Here is a 22,869-nt window from a genome sequence, read left to right as displayed (position 1 = left end):
TGCATACTCGGGCTTTTTGAAACAACACTTCTATAGACTAAATGTCTGGAATACTTGATGAAAAGCCTTGATATCAATAATGGTAGAAGAGTGAGTTTGGAAGCTCCACGTTAATTCATCAGTGTGCAGAATTATCTGTACTCTGCATTACTTTGGCCTCGCATCTGTTGCTTCCGTTGATCTTAGGGAAAGACAGTTTGTAAATCAAGGCAACCTGCCTCGCTGTTAACCGTGGTAGGAAAATGGATAGTATGTGACATACATTTATCATCAGAAATTCCACTGCAGTTAAATTAAGGATCTGTGTACAGCTTGTTTTTCCTCCGAAGTCTACAGCAAAGAGCAGGACTACTGTAATGCAACAAGAGAAAGGGAGCCTTAGATACAGTAGAATTTTACTGATGCCTTAAGCATGTTATAAAAGGTTGGAAGACTTGCTATTCAGACTTACATTCAGAAAATGAGAAGATGACTTAAATTTTTCATTGTCCAAAGTGAAGAACAGTATTACATTTGAGGTAAGCACTTTTTAGATAGACACATTTTTGATATAGTCAAGAACCATGTCGCAAGAAACAGGAGAGTAGAGGCAGAAATAGATTTATTTTGTAAAACAGGAATGAAGTGCCACCTTGTACAGGCAGTTACCAGTTTTACAATAAAGCCTTGTTCTTGGACTAATTCAAGCCGTATGACCACTTTGTAAAGGGTATGAGAGTGAAGACCCTTGTCATGAAATGAAGTTTTTCCTTTACATTTGGTAGTGACGTAGGTAGATCAGTTTCTGAGGATGAAACTTCTCTCTGCACAGTGGACATTCTGTCTACAAGAAAAGAAATTCGTATTAAATTGCTGTATTTAAAAGACTAAAAATAAAACTTAAAAAAAATCCAAATACTGACTGCTTCTAGAAAATAGTGAGCTCCTGTAATTAAAACTAATTTTTTTTTAGTCTAGTTTGTGATACAAGCTTAACCATGAAAAGTCTTGTAAGCTAGCCTAACTTAAAGAGCAATTTGAGGTGCTGTTTAAAATATACCCTTAAGCCTTTGGCTATTGCACACAACATACAACATCTTACCTTGAAGCAACTTCATAACCTTAGAGAAAAGAAACCTTTTGGATTTTTACCTACAAGGAAGCCTGTCTAGCAAAACCCCTCAAATAGTCACTGCAATTTTATTCACATGTTCTGTTACCCTTGAATATTGACAAGTAATGCTGCCATATACTCTTTTTAGATGCAGGTTTTTTTTCCCCTCTTTGTACTTAAAATAATTCCCCTGACTTTTATTTGCAGCTGAGCTAGTAGACTGCTAGTCTCTTTATTGCCATTCTTCACCCAAAATATCTATACTACATTATACACGTTTTTACTCAAGGTGTATTACAGTCAAGCGTCATTGCAAAGTTTGTTACAGAATTTCAGGCAGTCTTTCTCAGTTGTATTGTCCTGAGTCTTCCCAACAAATGCCGCGCTTTTACTTGCTATTTAACAGGCATTTCCTGAAGCAGTAAGTCAAAACAAACTGGATAGATTCTTAACAATTCTTCTGGTGTCTTTTTTTTTTTTTTTAATTCTAGGAAGAAATACTACTACTTCAGTTAATTCTGCTATTATGTGAAGAAAAATGACGGGGCCACTATAAGGAAACATTCATATATGACAGAAGTAGTATTTAAAGATATTAGCTGTGTGTTAAAAACTATTCTTAGCTAAGATCTCTTAAATTTGTGTATCTTTGCTTGGTGAATCCAGTAGGAGAGTCAAAGGATTTCACGTTGGCACATTTGGAAAGACTAAAACTTATAATTTTGTAAGTGTTGTCAATGTTAAGAAAAAAGTCACTATACCTGAAACAAACACACAAAAAAAGCTGTACCACGGACTTTGAACTGCTCTGGGTAAATTAGTTACCAAGTCTTTAGGGCAAAGAATAACGTAAAGATGCAATTATAGTGAAAGGATGCTTTCAGGTATGAAAAGTCACTGCATAATGGATTTTTAATACTTCTACCTACAGCTATGTGCATCTGGGACACCTTTAGAATAGGCAACAATGCAAAAAATAAGTCCTCTAATAGATTTGGCTCTATTGCCAGCTAGTACTCACACTGAAAACTGACAGCTGAAATTGTCAGTAGCCTTCTGTGTAATTCCATACTCAAACTTTAAAGCCTGGGCTTCAGTTGACACAACTTCATGCAGGGCAATTTTGAATGCTAACTTGTGAAGTTCTTCATTGATTTTGCAGTTAGAGTTGTTATGGGAAGTGAATACTGATCTTCATTCTAGATTACAGGAACAACTTTAAGATGCACAGTCCTCTAAGGGACCAAATAAGATTGAGTAAAGCCACAATGCAAAATGATCATTACCTAAATTATTCTAATCTTTCCTTGCAATTAGATGGAACCACTTCTACCACGGCTTCAGGCAGCATTCAGGCCAGACTGATAAACACCGGCTACGTCCTTACAAACAAATTTGAAAAGATTCTGGATGTTTCCTGACGTGCATCAGGATGTTGTTCGTTTACAGGCTGCATACTATTTTGTTTTCAAATGATCCATATATTGTAGAGCTTAAGAACTTGTGTAAGTATAATCTTGGTGGATTTAAACACAGGTCTTTCATAGTGATACTTTGACTATAGTGATTTTAGTGTCAAGATTCATATGGGATCCTTGGGAAGTACTCTGACGAGTGATATTTGTCTGATTCTACCACAGCTATACTAGTATCAGTGTCAGAAAATTTAAGTAGGTTATACATTTCTAAAACAGCCACAGTGATACATCAGACTTATAGCACAGACATAGCCTCTGAGGCAAAGATTTTATTTCTAAGTGGTAGTTGTATTTTTCTTCTGTTGAACAGTGTTTATTCAGAGAATAAATGAATAACACCTTATTCCAAGATATCTGTAAAATCCTTAATGGATGAAAATTCTGTTTTATTTCATTAATCCAGAGCAAAACCGAAGTCTTTTCATGTGTAAGAGCTAGCTCAGTTCAGTTGTAGCTTACTTCTTTTTACTGGAAATTAGAACACTATCAAATTTGTTGTTTCTAGCAGCCAGAATTATAACCAAGGTCTTCAGATAAAGGAATTACATTTGTGTCTGACTTCTGCAGTAAGTCCAATTGCATTTCAGTGGCTGGATCAGAAAAGTGCTTACCTTATTTACCTAATTTATGTAACCCATAGTCATCCTAATTTAATAAAATATATGGGTCCTGGTAAAGTCTTGTGTGGGGATTTTGAGTGCCTTAGCGAGGGAAAAGGTATTACTTCAATAACCAGCCTGACAGGTATTTTCAAGTAGAAATTTCATAATGTTTACTCCTTCCAGCCTCTATCTGTCCCTCTGTACTTACTCTGGTGTTACACCATTCTGTGATGCATTCCCAGCAGAACAGGTGGCCGCAAGGTGTGGCTGTTGTGTGTCTCCGTTCTTCCAAACACAAAGTGCAGCGGGAGTGGCGCCCAGTAGCTTTTTCCTTGGTCATATTTCTAATTAACACAGGTATGTATTACTTAATTTTGTGTAGCCTGTTTGCAAGAAAAAGTTGTTAACATAGAATCCTAAAGTAACCCCCACCTTTGAGTATTTAACCCTTTTTGTGAAAGTCTCATACATAAAAGCAAAGCATGAAACGTAACGCTTAGAACAATGAGGCAAGTGTCAGATGTTACATTACATGAGGTTCTAACTCAAGTCAAAATGTAATTCCAGTGCTCTCCCTGTTCATGAAAGCTATTACATTTCCAACAATTGCTTCTACCGCTTTTCTAGTAAGCAAAGATAATCATACTTCTGAGGAGCCAGGCTGCGGTGTAGTTTCCATTCCTGCCTCGCTCTTTGCTTTTGTTTGAAGCTGTACATCTGAACACCGATTGTCAGAAGAAGATGAAAGAGTGAAATTATTCCAAGAAACCTGTAACTTGATCGAATACTCTGATCTTCTTGCAGTCCTCCAAAGCGCAGCTGCATAATGCACACAAAGAGGGATGTTTAGTTGCTGAAGTTTTATGAAGCTACGCCTCGCCCTCCTCCGTATCAATAAATTACTGATTTGGGATTTTCATTTCTCTCAAAAAAATGACATGTTTCTAGGAGTGATCGACTTGCCAGTCAGCTGTTTCTTTGTATGTCTAATGTGTCTTGGATGCATCTCGTTCAGTTAGGCTACACTTAACTGCTGTTCGGGCAAGGATCATTTGTCTTGAGTTGTCTGTCTGTCCATGTAAAGCTACTGCTTTAATCAGATTGCTGTTAGGTAGCTCTGAGCCAACAGTCAAACACTTCATTTCCATGCTGACAGGATATTTTGACCAGGGAATTATTGAGAAGTCGTGTCTACGTGTTTCTAGGCCAGTGGCTGGGGCTGCCTTTCGGAAAGACACTCCTTGAAAAAAATGTGAAATTAAGCTCATCATACAGAAAAATACTATCTAAATGTGTACTTATTTTTGTTCAAAACTCTAAGTATTTCCCATGGATTTATTAAGCTGCTTTTTGTCTATCTGTAGAAGACAGGCTGGATTAGACAGTATTCTAAGGTTATACAGGGTATTAACTTGTAACAGTGCATTCACATTCATTAGTCATAACCCTTAACTGGAAGGAATAACCTTTCTATAAGGTATAAAAAATTTCCCTGTCACCCAGTCTGCACTGCTTATATCATAATCAGATATAGCCAAGTTCTGTATCCCTTTTAAACATGCTGCATCCCAAAAGAAGCCAAAATACTGCAGTGAGTATAATCTTCAAACAATAAATAGATCCACTTACGTATCTGATTCCTGCAATTCTTTTAGATAGGTGATAAAAAGTGCCATGGATGTAGAATACTGCCAGATGTAGTCGATGAAGCAAAGGAAAGGATTGTTTAAGAACATACACAATTTGTAAGGTTATTTTCTTCTGCTGTTCTGTAAGCTCCCTGACTTGTCTCTGTATCCAGTTTCGTATTAAGGTCCTACTGGATAAGCCAAGCGCTGGGTTGCTCTGTAAGGTTCTTGCCCCATCAGCTTCAAGCTGCAGCTCGTGTTCCAGATGCAGCAATCCCTTTTCTAAGTAATAAGGTACTACAGTATGAAGAGAAATGAAGACGGCCCGTCGAAGAAAAGAAGGTACCCTTTTCTTGGTTGAGTCAACTTGGACAATGTTAACATATTCTTCACCCAGAGTTTGGTAACCTAAATAACGCGTGTAACAGAAAACAAGCAGGGTAAGACAGCAATCATAATACCATTCTCTGTATGGTTGGGCAGTGCTGACAGGCTGCTCAGATCAGAACAGATACTAGGTTTTGGATTTCAGAAGTAGCTGTGTTTTTTGTGTTGAATGAGGTGAGCACTGTATTTACATCAGCATTCGGTATCTGCAATAGTTTTAGGCTTAAAGCAGGGATACATTTTCATAATGTCATCCTCCCTTTTTTAAAAAGAACTTTTGCTTTTAAAAGAACATGTACATATCTGGATTGCTAAACTGAATTTGAACTCAAATTTCTGACAATTCAGTGGTTAGCATATTTAATAAAAGGCATTTACAGAAAATCAACTAAAAAGTCCCATTAAAAGAAATCACTGTCAATGCCATCTCATGCTAGTTGGTGGTCACCAAAACATAGCTCATATCCGGGGCAGAAAGCTTCTTTTTTACACAGAAGAAATGCTAGATACTAAATAAATTGCTGGGCCCGTTACCTGACAGAGTGGTGAGGACGAAGTAGGCCACATCAGAAAGCAGTTCGATCTCTCTCCTCCACTCCAGCCACTTCTTCGCACCTAAGAGCAGAGCACCATTACACTTATTTTACATAAATTCACGCGAAGCCCTCCTTCGGCAGTGACTCTCACAGACCCCTCCGCACCCGACCCCACAGAAGCCGCACGGAGCCGGGTGAGAAGGATCCCGCCCCGCGGCCCCGGCAGCACCCCCAGGCCGCCCCGGGCGGTACCCGCGAGGCCGTGCAAGGCGGCGCCGGCCCCGCTCCGCAGCCCGCTGCGGTACAGCTCGTCCTTCTGCCCGCTCCGCACCACCCGCGCCGGCCCGGCCTCGGCCAGCGCCATGACGGCGGCGGCGAGGGCGGGAAGCTGAGGGGAAGGCGGGGGCCACGGCAGCCACCGCCCCCTGACGGCTGCCCCGCCTCAGCCGGCGGCCGGTGCCTCCTCGGGGGTCGGTTCTCCGCCTCGGGGGTCGGGCCGGCGCCGGTTCCCCCTCAGAAGCTGCCCTGGAAGCGGGTCCCCCCTCAGGGGTCTGTCAGAGTCCCGCCGCCATCCTCTCCTCAGCGCACCGCCATTACAAGATGCTGCCTATCTGCCTCCTGCCGTCTGAAATGTTTGTTTTTATTAAAACGTTTTTATTTTTTTTTCCCTTGGTGTCTTATTAATTGTAAACTCAGTTTTGCAAAACGTGTATGCAGCGGGGAAGCTCAGCGCTTCGGCGGTGGAAGGGGTTTATTTGAGAACATCGCTGCCGTGGGTGGGTCCCAGCCAGCGTTTGCCAGCAGGGCTCGCGGATGGTGGTGCCGCAGGTTGCTCCCTCTGGCTGTGAAATGATGCAAGGAGGGGAAATGTGAGGACATTTCTTTCAGCACGGCGGCAGGGGGAGCGCCTGCGTTAGGAAACACCCGCAGTTTCCCTCGGTTCTCCCAGGCACCGTACACTTTCCTCTGAGGCCTCGGTGCAGCGCCGTGACCCGAGCTGTGCCGAGGTAACAGGCTGCAAGCTGCTGCCCCAGCTTACCGCGTCCTTAAAAATTCGAACCTAAACCTCCTGGCAAACCTTTCGATTATTTTGTATAAAATTCTAGTTCGCTTCATACTCCCAGGTGTTTTATCTTGTTTCAAGTGAGGGCTGTGATTCCCCCAGTCTCACATATTTAGCAGCTCTGTCGTCAACAAAAATAACAAATGTGGGAAGATCCTAGTTAAAATTACAAGCCTTGGTAACCTCATCTTAAAAAATACTGGTTGCCACTTCAACATTGCATAGGCAGTGCAGCAAGTGCATCTAAATTACAGTTTAATCTTCCTACTCTCTGTGGTAGGTTCTGTAGTCTCATATATTAAGATTTCCTCAAGCAGTCGAGGTTAATCTCTCTTGAATCGGTTGCACATGAGGGAATCTGAACATAAGAATTCTCGGGGGAGTTGGGAACAAACGGTGGCATCTTGGTAGTGCTGTTAACTTAGCCTCGGGTGACACCTGAGAGGTTGGCTCGAGTGCTCGGTAAAATTTCTCTTGTGCTCTGTATGAGATGTGTTTTATTAAGTCTACAGGATAAATGTTTGTTGCTATTTTACTGAACTTGGTAAATACAGTTTTTGTTTTGTTTCATTTTGTTTTTTAGGTCAAGAAACCAAAGAAAGCTCGAGAGGTGTGGTGATGTTTTATTTTTTTTTTGCGAAGCTGCTGAAGGTTGGCTAACAGGCACTTAATTATTAGACTGGAAACCATTTGTACAGCTGAAGATGAAGCTAGGATTCTGAAGGTCAGATTATCTTCCCTTAAAAAATATTGGGGGGGGGGGGGTTAGGGCAAATAGTATTCTTTCTTTTTAATATAGTTATTTTAATATAGCTTTAAATAAACAGCATAGTCAAAGATTATCCAAAAGCTGTAAGAAAAATGATGTAATGAACCCTTACGGGGCCAGTGCAAGGTTGTGTGACTGATTACAGGCTCTATTCCTACTTTGTGGGAAATAGCAATTTTTGTTATGGACAACAGAAACCACCCTTAATAACACTTAAAAATTCAAATTGTCAACCATTTTAAATGATTTATGGTCATTTCATTGTTTTTGTGTCTATTCAGTCTGTTCTTTGCAGTAAAGTTTTATGGAGCCAATTTGTTAATTATTTACTGATTTTTCAATTCCCACATTAACTATTTCTTATCATCACCTGGGGTTTCAGGCTGCCAAAACTCTGTTCCTGTAAATGTTAAAATGTGTTTAACTTCTCTGTGCGTCACTGCACTCGACAAATTGAATGGATTTTATTATATTCCAGAAGTTAGGTTGATTTGTGCTGTGACAAGCTCTTGAGTGCTCTCAGAAAAAAGGAAACAATTCACATCCACGTTACAGCCACTCAAATATGCTTTTGGGCAGTTAATTGTTATTGTAACATCATGAAGAAATGTACATTTGTGTTTGAATGCTTTGCAAAGTGTGCAATATTCTCCACAGTTACCTACGAGGTACCATTGACTTTTAGAATGTATATACGATACTAGGCTCTGAAATGTGTAAAAAGCATTTCAAATACTTTTTGTTTCCTTTCTTTATGTTGTTGTCTGTAGTAAGTTTAGATCTGAATGTAGGCCTCTGTTTTACACTGAGATTTTTTACTCCCTGTTTACTTGACAGAATTTGCTAAGCGCAGAATTTGGCTTAGTGCATAATGCACCAGTTCTAGGCAGTGGCATTTTGTACAGTGGGGAACACACAATCTGCCAAGCAATCTGTCTGGGGACACAACCCCAGACAACATCTCCCCAAAAAATTACTGTTGGGACTAAAAATACAAAACCAAACAAAGGTAATTCGTATGACCTGGGATTATTCCTTGTTGTTCTGGGCCAAACCTGCTTCTCCCATAAAATCCATCCTTTGGCAAAACCGAAATCGTGAGTTAGAAGATTCAGAGTGAGAGAAGTGGCTGATCTGAATGCAGACTGCACAGCTGGTGTGCTTGTTGTAAGGAAAAGAAATGTGTAATGTCTTACCAGGAATGACAAACCAGCACTTTTTCCTAGCCCAATACTAAGCAGCTAAGTGCATTAAACTGAAAAAACAAGCTAGCCATGCCTTAAGGACTCTAGGGCCTTTCAAACACTGCCTGCTGGACTTCTGACAGTCTCTTGAATGTGCTCTGTCATAGGAATGGTTGCAGAGACTACCGGCCCCTGGGATCTTTTTACTGATGTGATGGTTCAGCTGATACTGAAGAGAAATGGTGCAAGCAGCCTGGTGTTGCCCCGGCCAGCTGTTCCCTCTGTCATGGTTACACAGTGAGCATCTCCATTCTCAGTGACAGCTGCCTGGACACAGTCCTGGGCAACCTGCTGTGGGGGGCTTGGACCAGATGATCTCCAGAGGTCCCTGCCAACCTCAGCTGTGCTGTAATTCACAAGAAAAGTCTGTTTCTTCCATTTTGTATTCTGATTGATGTCTGTGATTGCAGGAAACTGCCATATCTCTTACAATTTATCTGCTGTGTTTGAGTTAAGCTTTTGCAAGATAGAAATTTCTGTGCAGATTTCATTTTTGTTGCATGCTTCTCTGCTGTTCCTTATAACAGACCTGATAAGGGAGTGACTTGCTTTACTGACATTAACACAAGGAAGTCCAAAATGTAAAACAAACTTGGTGCACAGTAATGATTAACTTGCCCTCCCACATGTTGCTTGTCTGTGCATTATTAAATATGGTTTTGCCTCTACAGACCTGTTAGTATAGAAGAGGTTTGGAGTGCAACTTTCAAACGGCAATAAGCAGATGTTTCAGCTTCCAACCTGAAGAACAGGTTCTGCAGATATAAAAGCAGCTAAGTGTCTGTTCAAGATTGTTACCACCCTCTGCCTTCTTTTGCCTCCTCCCACTTTGAACTTGTTACCCTGGAGCTGAACTGTTTGAATAAGGACTGTAAGAGCTGCTTTGTGATCAGTTAGCTGAGAGCCCTCAGCATGTAGAATGCAGGGGAGGAGCCTTCACCCTCAGATTTTGCAGTTCCCTCCTCTCTACTTTTTTTTTGTTATGCTTATGAAGGTTTGGATGTACTGTGTGAAGAAGCTGGGACAGACTGACTGCACTGTCCAGAGAGAAGAGGCAAAGGTTTGTGGTTTTTTGGTTTGTTTCATTTTAATTTGCTACTTTCTGTATCAGGAATTGTACTTTCAATGCTTCTGCTCACTCTTAGAAGTTAGCTCCAAATTTTATAATACGCTACCACAGGAACATAGGTAGCTTTATGATGGCAACAGAGTTTGCTGCTTCTTTTGCTTTCCTCTATTTTAAGGGAGAGAGAGAATAGAAAGAACACGATGTCTAGTACTTGTTTGATTTTGGTGATGCGCTCTCCTGTTCACAAAAATGTGTAGGACCTTAGAACGCTGTTTGCCCTAAATTTATGGATTTTTCAGAGCTTGTAGGGATGAAAGGTATTGCACTTGTAATTGAGAGTTTAGACTTTTCTAACTGGCAACTGCTCACTTCAGCACAAGAGACTAGGGCATTCATTCTGAAATGATAACTTGCGCTTTTACCGGTATACTGAGCCAAAAATAAATACTGAGCCAAAAATAAAACTGACTTGGATAAGAGAAGTTTATTGTAAAATAAACTTTAGATATTTAAATAAAATACCAGCTAAAAGTAAGTAATATCTCCTGTCTGATTCCGTGACTGAGCAGTTAGTAATTCTTGACTTGGAAAGGCACACATGACCTTTCAAAAGGGTAGGCATGGTTTGGATTATTTTTGTCATTGATTTAGGCTATGGATGAGGAATTTTCAGTTCTTTTCTGGCATAAAAATGTAGGTTAGGATTGCAGAGATATGGGCAATAATAAGGATGGCCAAACTGCTAGTGATGTGCATGCTGTAAATGCCTCAGGCTCCAGAGTTTAGATGTAGATCTTAAGCATACCTGAAATCCTCAGGGCAAGAAGTTCTAGAAACCTGTTTTGTTTCATGGTAGAGGTAGGTTCCATTGCTAAATAATAAAATAGAAGGAGAGTAAGATTCACAGCTTGCTTTGGAAAGCTTGGGCTAAGAAATAAATGCTGTCCTCATAATGTAGCTCAAAGTGAAGTTGTCTATTGTTTAAAATAAAGTGGTCAAAGTTTTGTCTATTAAGAGATTTTCTGTTCTTACTGAGGAGGGAAAAATGTTAGCTGTGGAGATTTCTTTTGCCTATTAAGATTAGGTACGAAGGAACTGTTCATTCCAAATGAAGGACGGAAGGGTTGTGAGGGAAGGTCAGCGACTACTGATGAGATATACTGGTTATCTAATTGCAGGCAAGATTATATGTATCCCAGTTATTGCATCCTCACCAAAACTGCATTGTAATAACCTCAGTACCAGCGTGTGAAGAGCAGATGAAGAAATGCCACCTCATCTGTGAGCTCCTCAGGAAGTGGACTACTGGTGTTAGGTCGGCTGCTTCTGGGCGCTGAGGGCTGTCAGTGTAGACTGGAGACCATGAGCAGATGCAGGTAGATCTGACAAGACAGCAGTTAACAGTGGGCTTTTGTGTTTCATTTCGTAAGCAAAACTCCTGGAGATTCTCACCTAATGGAACCACAAGACTTTTAGGACTGCAGACTACAAAGCTTGTTTATTAACTCATGCCTTGTCATTGGTAAATGCAACTTACTAATGGAACGTCTTGCTTGTAAATTTGTGTAAAACTGTTAAATTCATGCCCTAGAGACCACTGCATAGTTTTCAGTTATTCCTTGCTTTTGTTTTATTTATGTTCTGGCTTTGTAAATGCGATTAAAAACTCTCTAGTGTATGGCCAGACTCTTTTTACATGATCTGAAAAGGCTTTTGTTTTCTTGTGGGGCATTCACCATTTCTGTAGATGAAGCTGAATTAAAAACTACTCCATCCTTACCCTAAATTGTTCAAGAGAGCATCTAAGTGAATGTTGCTGCAGGAAGTCCTTCCTCCTGTGAGAGCTCATTGATAACATTAACAAATTGTGAAAAGCTGCAGGAGACTGAAATTCTTCTTTTAAAGAGTCTTTACTCTTGGTTAAGGATGAAGGATGCAGAGCGTATGCTTCTTTGCAAGTTCTGTGCTCAGTTTCAGAACACCAGAAAGGTACTCTTCTTACAGCTGGGTATAATCACACTGTTTGCTGCAGTATTTACTCTGTTTTTAAAGTAAGATATACAGAATGTATTCCTAAATATAATGCAAAGGGGCCAGCTTCTTTGTGAACATCACTGGAATTTGTTCCTGTTAGTCCTGTTAATTAATCCAGAGCTGAGAAAACGACTGTCTAAGTACATTTGAGTGGGTAATAGGATGAGGCTGAAGAGATTTTCAGTAAGAGTCTCTCAGTAAGGATCGTCTGAATTTACTGCAACTCATTTGTCATGCTCCAAGACGCGTGGCAGATTAACATGGAGACAGATAACTGAATGGAAAAACTCCTTAGGGATCTGCTTGGATAGGGTTTGATTTCTTCTAAGCAGGCTTTATGGGTAGCTGAATTTGTTTTGTATTTTTCCTGAAAGATTATTTGGGGTTTGAACTCTGTTCTAACCTCATCAGCCTATAAATACCCTCTCAATTGAGAGAAGTGCAGTAACGTGCAGCAGGGCATGTGGTGCACTAGTGGACAGCACAGGGCAAATTTTCTGCTTGGTTGTAGTTACAAGCTCAGAACAGCTGAGTTCTAAGAGGCAGACAATGCAACAACCTTTGGGTTGTCACCTGGTCTTGGTAACTGCTTTTTAATGTATTTTCACGTGTTTTAAAATTGTGATCCGAGTTGAACAGCACTCCTTTGCCCAATGAAGGAAGTAATTTAAATCAGATCTTGTAATTCAGAGAAGTTGTGTTCCAGGGTCTGATCCTCTATTATCTTGCACTATGAGACAGTGCAGCTGGAATGTAGAGGAAAAATTTTAATACATGGTATGGTGGTTTGTAGTGGTGGATATAATAATGCTGGTTCTCCAAGTTCTACTACTTGATAGTGAACAAAACTGTTTGTGAATTAGTTTCACATGGAAAATTATTAGATCAAAGTATTATAGGAAGAGAAGCTGGTGGAATGGAATACAAAAATTTGAATTTATTTTTTTAGACTCTGTCTGCCTTCATTTCCTTTATCAGCTTTGTTCTGTAAGCTGTCCAAGACCGTGGTTTTGGGGTTCTTCCTTTTTTTTCTTTGTAGTTTCAAAGTTGCATTTTTATCCTCAGCTTCATGTGTGTGATTGGGAGAGATGTATGCAACTATATGGGGGGGACTATTTATAAAGAATGAAGAAATATGTATGTAGGTGTGTGAAGCTAGAAGTATTTCAGCAACAAATGAAACTTTCTTGAAAAGAAAGGGCCCGCATTGCTGTAGCTGGAAGGCAGTGGCAATTTTACATAGAAAATTATGGCAGTAATTAACATATGAATACACAAATTACCTTAAAGGAAAGAAACTTTCTGGGATATGCAAAATTGAATCAAAGATGGATCTTTTTTTTTCTTTACGGTTGATTGGATGTGGCTAGATGATTTCCATCCAAGGCATTTATTACTGCTTCTCTGATGGAAATAAAAATGTCTGTTTTACTTGTAATGATTCAAAGAGGTTTATTGGAATAGCACTCATCTACTTTTTCCAAGCATCCTTATTTGTATCAAGTCATCTAACAATACAAAAAATAGCCTAAATTCTAATTTCATCCATTCCTTTAGAAACAGGAGCAAACGATTGAAGTCTGGAGCTTGTTATAGTGCGTTATAGGTGGGAACAGTTCTTTCTATAGTCAAGGTAAACCTAATAAATAGCTATGTGGGGAAGTGGAGAACCCTTTTTATAAAGTGTAGGATCATCTGATGCAAAGTCCACGTCACTGCTTAGAACCCAGACCTTAAATCTGTAGGGAATTTCCAACCCTTTTATGCATCGTGTAATCTGTCTGTTTTGTCGGGGTGGAGCACTTGCCTTCAGCACATGCAAGTACAGTGAAGGCATTGGATAGCTACATGGAAAACGGCAGGCTGTGACAAATCTTTACGCATGCTTAGACAAAGTTCTGACTTCCTTTTCTGTCGGGTGTCTGTACGCCGCTATCGGGCAGCCTGCACGAGCGTTTGCAGGCGTTATTTTGAGCGCAGACATCCAAACAAGCAGGGCTAATGCTTCACGATGGTTTTTAGGTTCTTGGTTTCTGTTGTGCTGCAGGAGGCGTAATGGCTCACAGAAGAGCAGTGGTAGCTGAAGTCCATGCTTGATTCTTTTCTTTTATTTTTTTCCAGATAGAAATTGAGCCAGGATGTTGAAGTTTTCACTTGAGAGATTGATTTTTGTATACCTGCTTCTGAGCTGGCCCTGCATTCTTTTGTTTGTCACAGCCTCACTTGTTTCCATTTAATAAAAAAACAGCTCCTGGAGAATCTTCTGACATCTTCATAGCTCTCATGGAGCTCTGGACTGCCTTGGAAATTAAGAGGGAAATCAGGTGGGAAGGTGAAGGAGCTTTACATGTTAATGATCCTGGGAGAGACTGCAGAAACCATGCAGTTCCCATCTCTTCCAGGTGGCGTTTGCCAAGGGCCCTTGCACAGAAACTTGCAGTACCACTTTTTGTGTTGAATCTGAAGTTAAGAGGATGTGCCCTCCTTGCAGGACTAGTTACTATAAAATCATTTAAAAGAAGCTCCTGCCCCCCTTCTCTCCTTCAGCCCCCACCCCATACCATGCACACTCCACAAGCTTGTTATTCCAGAATTTCCTAGTGTCCTCCCGCAGCAGCAAAATCAAGTGTAGGAAGACTGTGTGTGTAGATGCTAGAACATATTTTCTAGATGTTTTCTCTGCCTTTAACTGAAGGCATGTAACTCATTAAAAAAAAAAAATAGCAAGGAATGGAGTCTGACCAACCAGTGGAAGGCTACAGTGGAGCATGTAACTGAGGTACCTCGAAGATGAAGCCCTGGAGCCTGCAGAGGTGGAGAGTGAAAAACACAGGACTCTGGAAATGTGTTAAATGCTGGTATTGTTTAGTGGGGTTGGTGCAAGAACTGAATGAAATATATTCTTCTACTTGATTTGGTGTGTCAGGGGTGTGACTGCACTGGACTCTCTAAGGGTAGCTGGCTAAGAGTGGAGCTGTGCCAGATACTGAACAGAAAGCATAAACCAGGTTGTCAGGTGGCTGAAATGGCCAGAAAGGCTTGCGTAAGCTCCACTGGCTTTGGAGTGAGTCTTTGGTAGAGACGGGGTTTGCCAGTTGTTGTAATGCCCACTTGGAAATCACTTAGTGGACTGGGTGCTGTCGGCTTTGGACGAGATTGTGGTCTGTGACTGGTTTGGGGGCATCCTTAGTTAAATCACTCAATAGTTTTGTGTCTTCTACAGTGTATAGGATCCTACCCCCTTTCTTTCTTCCTATTCTATGAATTTTGAGAGATACTGAGTGAGACAAGAGGTGACTGATGTATGTTATTTATTGACTAACACAGTACTAAAGTCCAGGAAAAGGTTGTGAGCAAAGCAGAGCTGCCCTTTGACATGTATTTGATTAGGACCTAAAGGCATACTACATTGTGGCAAGTTCATTAGTCAGTGTTTGTGTGTGTCACTGCCCTGTAGTTCTCAAAGTGTAAATGGATCCAGTGGTTCCTAGACCCCTTCCTGCTAGTGGGGAGTGAAATTCTTTAATTAAAGAAAGAAATTTGGATGTTTGGGGAGGGGGGGAGGCCTTCCCTTTGAGCTGCCAAGTGTGAGCATGTTTTTCTTGTTTGCAGCATACAAATCTAGCAGTCACTTTCACTTTCACCAGCTCAATTTCTGTCTTATAGTAGGGTGGTGCAAAGAAAGACCTGCTTGAAAAGAGCCCATGCTTTTGATTCTGTTTGGGTTCCTTACTTTGATGAATGAAAATGTTGTTGACTGTGCAAATCTGATGGAACCCTTTGCCCAGCCTTACATCCAAGATGAAGACTTACTGAACTTCCGTAAATGTCTGAAAGATTGTCTTTATAGACGATGGCATTAGGAGAATACACACAAAACAATATTTTATCAGTATTTTATAAGTACATTTAATATATGTACTGAAAGATGGATGGAATCACCTTTGCTTTTAGTCAGTTTGATATCCTAATTTCACTAGCAGTAGTTACTATAAATTGTTACTTTTTGCTTTTCTAGTTAACCAAATGTATTCATTTTATTATTTCCTGTCCTCCTCTTTCACTGCCCTTCTGCTGCTTAGGGTTTGTATCCAGTCCTACTAAGCACTCTCAGGAGAAAGCTGAACAGTCACACAGACTTGCAAAAGGAAAACATGTATCACTACCTCCTTTCTACCTCCTCCAGCATAAATTACTCCATAATATCTACAAGGTGGATCACTACGGCAATAAACTTGTGTACAGAGCTGAAGGAGTTTGATTAAAGGTCACATGCGCTGTTCTTTAAAGAAACTCCTTTCTTTTTAGATGAAGTTTTACAATATTTTTTGTAGGGCTTCTGGAAAGTGGCCAAGACTGCTAACATAATTAGGAGGATTAAGATTATCAGTATTATAAATCTCTTGAATACAAATGGCATCAGAGCCCATAATCTGTTTCTCTTCTTTTAATGTGACTCACAAATTCCCAAGTGCAGCAAAAGCTTAGTCTTCCCAGCAGGAGTCACTTCCTGCCCATCTCCTAACAAGGAGATCTTCCTCTCCCCAGTCCTTCTCCAAGGCCTTTTTGTCCTTTGCGGTATATAGTGTGAAACTTGCTGCTTCAAAGTACTTGTGAGCCAAGCTATTGGATGAGATTGAGATCCTTGTTAATTAGTTCTTTGGTCTATAATAAAAATTTTCAGTTCTCCCTTGCTAATATGAAATGCAGACGTTCCTTAGGACAGAATAGGTTGCCGTGTGCTGTTTCCACTGCCTCTTCCAATAGGTTTGGGAACTGGCTAGTGACAAGTAAAGCTTATAAGACAGTCTTTTGGCAGCTCTGGATAAATAGGAAAGATTACAAATTAGTCTGCCCTCTACATATCTTAGAGAATTTGTTTCAATTTTAAGTTTAGCTTTGTAAAGTAAATGGTCAGGTCATATGACACAGTCAATATAAGCCTAGAATAAATATCCTTTGGTTTTAATAATGTCTCCTTACTTGCATAAGGAATATGCAGTTACATCATTCAGCAAAAATGCTGGGCTCTCCTGCATATGCAGCTCTAATTCAAGCTTTAAGGAGGAAAAACAGCTGACAAATGTTAAGTGTTCCTTTTAAGTAGGATGACGGTGTTTTGGGTATAAGGTGAGTTCATCCGGCTGCCAGGAAGATGTTCCAGTGTCCTTTTTTCTCGATGGCCTTTTCTTTGCTCCCCCTTATATTTTTAACTGTTTTGTTTTTGCCAGAGAGCTCTATCTGATGCCAGTTTGTTCTGTGCATGTTCTGTCCCTTGCGAAAAAGAATGGTGTATCACACCCTAAGGTGTGGGCTTACCCCCTTGTTCCATAGTACTGAAACAGACTTCTTTCCTTTTGCAGTTGCTTTGGATGTGAAGTAACTTGCCTGGGCGTGCAAGTTATCTCGAGTGGAATTGCCCAGTGAATGGAATTGCATTCTTTAAGATGAACAGCATTTCTTAGTGAACTGCTGTAGAGTTGAAAAGCAAACCCCAAGCATCGGATTTTAATGTTTCATTTTTTCTCCCATCTGATAACGTATTTTGGTCTTCTATCTTTTGATCTGCTTCCTGATAAAACTATTCAGGTCGAATTGATGACTTAGTTTTTCCATGTTTCATCATCAGCATTGGTGTATCTGGTCGGGAGGACATTAGAGCTCATCTGAATTCTGGTGGGTGTCGCATGATGCCTTTCTGAGCAGCAAAACGTGTCTTTGGAGGTGGAACCTTAAATATTACAGTGATAGGAAAATGGCTAAAGGATTGTTCATGGCATATACAGTTGTGTTTATTTTATTGTCTCCAAGTGCTACCTGTCCTGCCTCTGGGCTGAAGTCCTGTTGTCTAGGGGAATATGGAATCTGACACAGTACTTCAGTAGGGCTCTTAAACTGAGTTGTCAGTTTCAGTCTTGTTCATGCAACCTGACCAGATGCAATGGATCTCTTCGGGCTGTTTCAGGGACCAGAGTGTTTCCTAGTATAACGGAGAAGAAACGTTCTCAAAGAATGTAACTGGTACTTTTCATCAAATGATTGTCACCAGAAGTTTTCCAAAGAAGCCAACTGACAGTTTCTCCTTTACCTTCATAGAAAGTTTGGCCCAAGAATCTTGTTTTGGGATACCAGGTTGCCTCCTGTTGCATTTATTAAGGATGAATTACATGCCTAGGGCTTCCTAGAATTTACGGGAACATTCAGTTTGCTGTTTTGGGAGGAGGGAGCTGGGTTTTTTCTTTTTTTAAAAAAGAAAGGACAGATATGCTGAAGACACATAGGGAAAAAGTCTCAGAGGACCTGGACAGAAGCTTTAGAAGGTGGGACTGAGTGAAGAAAACATCTTTTGCATGAAAGCAAGACATGTAGAGATCAGCTGAGTCACAAAAGTTTCACTTCCAAATCAGAGGAGAGTAAAGAATGTGAATTTGACGTGAGTCAAGACATTAAAATAGCCAGAAAGCCACATCCTCATAAATGTGAAGTATTGTGGAGTGATTGCTTTCATTGAAATGATGTCAGTATATACCAGCACGAACGTCTGTGCCTGTTAAATCTTCCTCACTCGTGGATGTACGTTTTGGTGTGTAGTGAGTCACAGGGATTGAACTTCCTGCAAAGGAGATGACCTCTCAAATAACCCCTGAAGAAAGAGGTGAGAGCCTGGCAAAATAACCACCAACCAGTTCAGCTTTCCGAAAAGGAAGCCTATAGATCTTGTCTGTGTTATAGCAGCTTCATCTGGCCGACCAGCTGTGGCTTCCCTGCTGAATCCCAAGGTTAAAGAGGTGGTGTGGATGCACCAGAATGGGTGCTATCAGAAACGCAATTGGGTGCTGCATGGGCCTTTTCAGAGAACACTTCAGTGTGTTCACTGCTGATTTAACTCCTGAGATACCTCGTAATGTCAGGTTTTGGTTCTGTCTTGAAGTTCTAAAGACTTCTTAGGTCTTTTCTGATTCACTGTAAATCAGGGCCAGGTGAAGTGAAAGCAATCTACAGAACAAATGCACGTTTATCTATCTTACTATAGCTACTTCACTTCCTCCCTGTGTTTGACCAACCTTTCTTGATGCTACGCGTTTTGTAATGCTCAGGAAATTTGGAAGATGCTATTTGAGCAGGATGGGTAAGTTAGATAAGGAACATCTGTCACCTTCCAAAACCAAAGCTAGGTGTAAGAAGGAGCTACAGGAGAGAGTGAGCAAGGCAGGATCACATGTTAAGACCTTCCCTCAGCTAAGCTCTGTCTCAGCACATTTTCTGTCTTCAGCGAAAGTTTATGCGAGTGCAAAGTATAAACAATGTATGGGAATAGCAGCCGCAGCAAATATAATAACAAAGGTTTAGTCTTAAGCAAGCGTTGCTCGCTATCAGAGAACAACTGCTTTATTGTTATAGCATTTGTATGCTTTAATGACATCACTGCTGGATAAGATGGTGCCGTTAAAGGAGTCTGATAACTGTGCTTTGTTAGCTTTGGGACATTTGAGATTTCAACAGAAGCCATTAACAGAATATATTTCTCTTGAATTTTAATCCCTATAAGGGCCTGGTGGTTATAGAATCATTAATTCTTATGATGAGTGTTCTATACTATTTCTACTTCAAGTAACAAATTGATTTCAGTTCCTAGAATAATTCAGGTGTGAGGGGACCTCAGAAGGTAGGCTGTCTAGGACAAGCTTCTGCTTAAAGTAGGATCAACACTGAATGCAGAGCAGGCTTTCACTTCAGGTGAGGAGCCTGACTTTTGCTAAATTGTTTGCACAACTGACTATTGAGTTTCAGACCTGTGTTTGCAGATATTTCCTAATCACTGACAGAAGTGGCACAGAGCAGACACAGAAATAACAGATATGCAGTGACTGTTTTCTGGCTGCGTAGGGTTTTGTTTGGTTTAACGTTGCTATAATGCTGTTTGTGTGTATAAAAAGCAGTGCAGTTCTCTTGCTGAGGTTCGTTATATTCTTTAACGTGTCTTAACTGAACACAGGCCACTATGCCATTCCTATTATACTCATGGTAGAAGTTAGATATAGTACAGAAAAAAACATTTATTTCTTTTTAAACAGATCAATAAGAATTGAAAGAAACAGTTCTAATTTCATGAAAACCTCCCCAAATGAATTACAGCAAGAGACACGCCCCCAGTGATAAGGTGTCTTGCCATGGAGGAGTTACAAATGCTCACTTTTTTTCTGCACTGGGATCAATTATCCGATAAGCCAAAGAATTGCAGCTGGACTTCAAAAAGTATCAGAATAACAAATGTGCCTCTGTAAAGGGTCTAGTGTAAAGTATACACAGAAGAGAAAAGCTTAGAATGAGCCTTGGCAAATCAGCTCTCTGTGTATATGTAAATATATTTTTGGTATTCATTTAAGGATTTAACTTAAAATATTCACATTGGGATGCACAAAGAAATGCATGAAACGTTTTTTTCAGTCTTCAGCAGAATGTTCTGGATTCTTTTAACTACACACATAGACAATGAGGAAGGGATACAACTGAAGACAGATGACATGTACAAGGATGTATATTTCGGGGGGATGGAATATCTATTACATCTCCCCCTGCGACCCAGTTGGTTTGTGGAATCCATTCTCAGTGTTACTTTGGTTTTGGTTTCCGGCTGTGCTTTGTAGCTAATATATTCTTCATCAAATGAATTTCACCCACTTATATGCCTAAAATTATTTCAGAGCCACAGGATACCCTTTAAGATACTCCCCATTTAAATGTGGAAACAAGTGATTTTAGTGATAGTGGATTTCCACAGGGTTAATATTGCTAATCGCTGCTGTCCCATATACGAAGTTGCTGTGCGTTTGGCTCGGTGTGTGGGTATTACTTCACTGACTGACAGGCTCCCTCTCAAAAGAGGAGATTCTGACAAGATAGAGAATGGGGAAGGTGGAGCTTGGTGAAAAGGCAGCCCTAGAGAGGAAATGACTTCCCAAAGCAGCTGCATGAGGGGCCAAGGAGAAGAAGAGAGGTACAACTCCGAGCTGGCAGGTGCTGTAACGGGGACATCGCTTTGGGCATCTTTTACTGCAAAGCTCCCCCCTCACCTTCTCCCCCTGTTTCTACTCACTGTAAGTTACTAGTGATGCCTCACTGCCCTCTCTCTTCTAAAGTAACGTCAAACTGGATCTGTGCTTTCACAACAAAACATGTTAGGGCAATGTTTCAGAGCTCAACTGGTAATTACACACTGAAGGAGACTCCCATAGATTCAAACAGTTACCGGCATAAGGAAGGATCCCAGGTTTGTGCCTTGTGTGATTGCTCTTGGTGGAGGGAGTCTTTGACCTCCTTTCTCCAAGGAAGTTACTGATCTGAACGTTTTGGAAAGGTAAGTCCTCTGTAGCCAGTGGGCGAGAGAGAATTAGGTGGGAAAAGGGAAGATGGATGCCAGACGACTGAAGAGGTACAAGTATGGAGGCAGTTGACAGCGTGTAAGAGCAGAAAAGAGCTGTTAAGGGTAAGAGACGGAGCTGAATGAAGAAGCCAGCATCACAGCAAAGAGCTCGCAAAGCTGTGCTTTGGGAGTTTAGCTGAAACTTTCCCTTATTCTAGAAAATGTCTGAATTAAGTACTTGTGTGTATGTACATATTATCTGCATGTATATATGTGTAAATACGTGTGTGTATAATTAAACCCAGCAGGAGTAATTTGATTTCTGGAGAAGTTACTGCAACAGTGTAATTTTGTCTGATTATAGGAAGTACCGGGGTGAGGGAAAGAGGAGTCAGTGCTTCTCTTGTGCAAGGAGCTATCTGGTTATAAGCAGCTATAAACAGGTCGCTCCATTGTATGCAATCCAGCTATGTCTCTGTAGTAAATGTTATATAATGAAGAGTTAAAGCAACTTCCATTATTAAAAATCTTGTCTTCTCCAGGTCTGTGGCGTGCGAGAGATCCTGGGAAGAAACACGGAGTGCTTGTAATGCTCGTGCTGCTGGGAAGGGCTGTCACATCCATTCTACAAAGACCGAGCTGAGCGGTAGTTCTTTCTCCTCACTAACTTTTACTCATCAATGTGTGGAATATGTGTCAGCAGGATTAAACCAGGACAGTCTCCTGACAGTGGAATTCTAGATAAGGTACTTGCTGCGATTTCTTACCTAAGCCAACAACACCCTCTGAAATTTTTCTCCAATTTTTATATTGACTGAATCTTCCTGCAGACGTACGTTCTGAAATACTTTGACTTAGAGCAAGCACTGTTGCTAGGTTGCTCTGAAAGCTTGAGATGGCTCTGACTTCTCCAAAATCTGTATCAGAGGATTTAACACAAAGAGAACTCATGCTCCATAATGAAAGCTGTTTCCATTTCCTCTCTGCAAACGTCATCACAGTAGGTAAGTGAAAGGTTACAATTCTTTCACCTAATGGTTTGGTATTGAAAATATTTTCTTTTATCCCAAATTTATTTTTTTGGTATTGACATTTCATATAGTACTTCTACATTTCCTTAAATATGTTTGAAGGAATTGTGCTTGTAAATCAGGGGGCTGAATTCCTCAATTCCTTTTTTACTGTGTAGCTCATGTGGTGAAGAGAATTTGGCTGAAGAGCCTAGAAACTGGCCTGGTTTGGATCTGCTCCAGTAGTGTCCGGGATTTGGTGGTATATATGAGACTACAAACACCTCACATAGTCTGGGAATTAAATGAAGTGATGCTAGAGGGCAGAAATTGTAGCAAGTTTAGATTAAAAAAAAAAAAAGGAATGTTGCCCTCTATAGTATAGATTTGTCTGAATCAGTCCTTTCGGTCTCACTTACACGTGGTCTGTGATGTTTCAGAGACAAGTGGAAGGACTTTATTTGTAGAATCACTAAACTTTTCCCATCACACATTCTTGGAGTTGATGTCTTGCGTGATGGACTTTACACGTGCAGTCTTCGGAAAGTTAAAACTGGTTTGATTTGTTTGTCAGCGCAGTGCTGTGTTCGCC

The 22,869-nt window shown here is 40.6% G+C and overlaps 2 protein-coding genes across 2 annotated transcripts in view; one reads left to right on the top strand and one right to left on the bottom strand.

Moving 5' to 3' along the window:
* Nucleotides 1-583: 583 nt before the first annotated feature.
* On the bottom strand, nucleotides 584-6,119 carry PEX10 (peroxisomal biogenesis factor 10). Its single transcript, XM_035557553.2, has 6 exons — nucleotides 5,977-6,119; nucleotides 5,723-5,803; nucleotides 4,803-5,209; nucleotides 3,820-3,992; nucleotides 3,382-3,517; nucleotides 584-823 (listed from the first exon to the last, which is right to left on the bottom strand). The coding sequence occupies exons 1-6, from the start codon at nucleotides 6,086-6,088 to the stop codon at nucleotides 752-754; spliced, it is 981 nt and encodes a 326-aa protein (XP_035413446.1). The 5' UTR covers nucleotides 6,089-6,119; the 3' UTR covers nucleotides 584-751.
* A 3,035-nt stretch (nucleotides 6,120-9,154) lies between these two features.
* Nucleotides 9,155-22,869, top strand: part of PLCH2 (phospholipase C eta 2) — an 81,011-nt gene continuing 67,296 nt past the window's right edge. Inside the window, 2 exon segments of the mRNA XM_050714882.1 lie at nucleotides 9,155-9,860; nucleotides 21,810-22,271. Coding sequence (XP_050570839.1) covers nucleotides 22,163-22,271 — 109 coding nt within the window. The 5' untranslated portion in view covers nucleotides 9,155-9,860; nucleotides 21,810-22,162.

The sequence above is a fragment of the Cygnus atratus genome, chromosome 21, assembly GCF_013377495.2.
Source record: "Cygnus atratus isolate AKBS03 ecotype Queensland, Australia chromosome 21, CAtr_DNAZoo_HiC_assembly, whole genome shotgun sequence".
NCBI classification, from domain to species: Eukaryota; Metazoa; Chordata; class Aves; order Anseriformes; family Anatidae; genus Cygnus; species Cygnus atratus.
The sequence above is the reverse complement of the archived record's forward strand: the minus strand, read 5'-3'. Positions and strand labels throughout refer to the sequence as shown.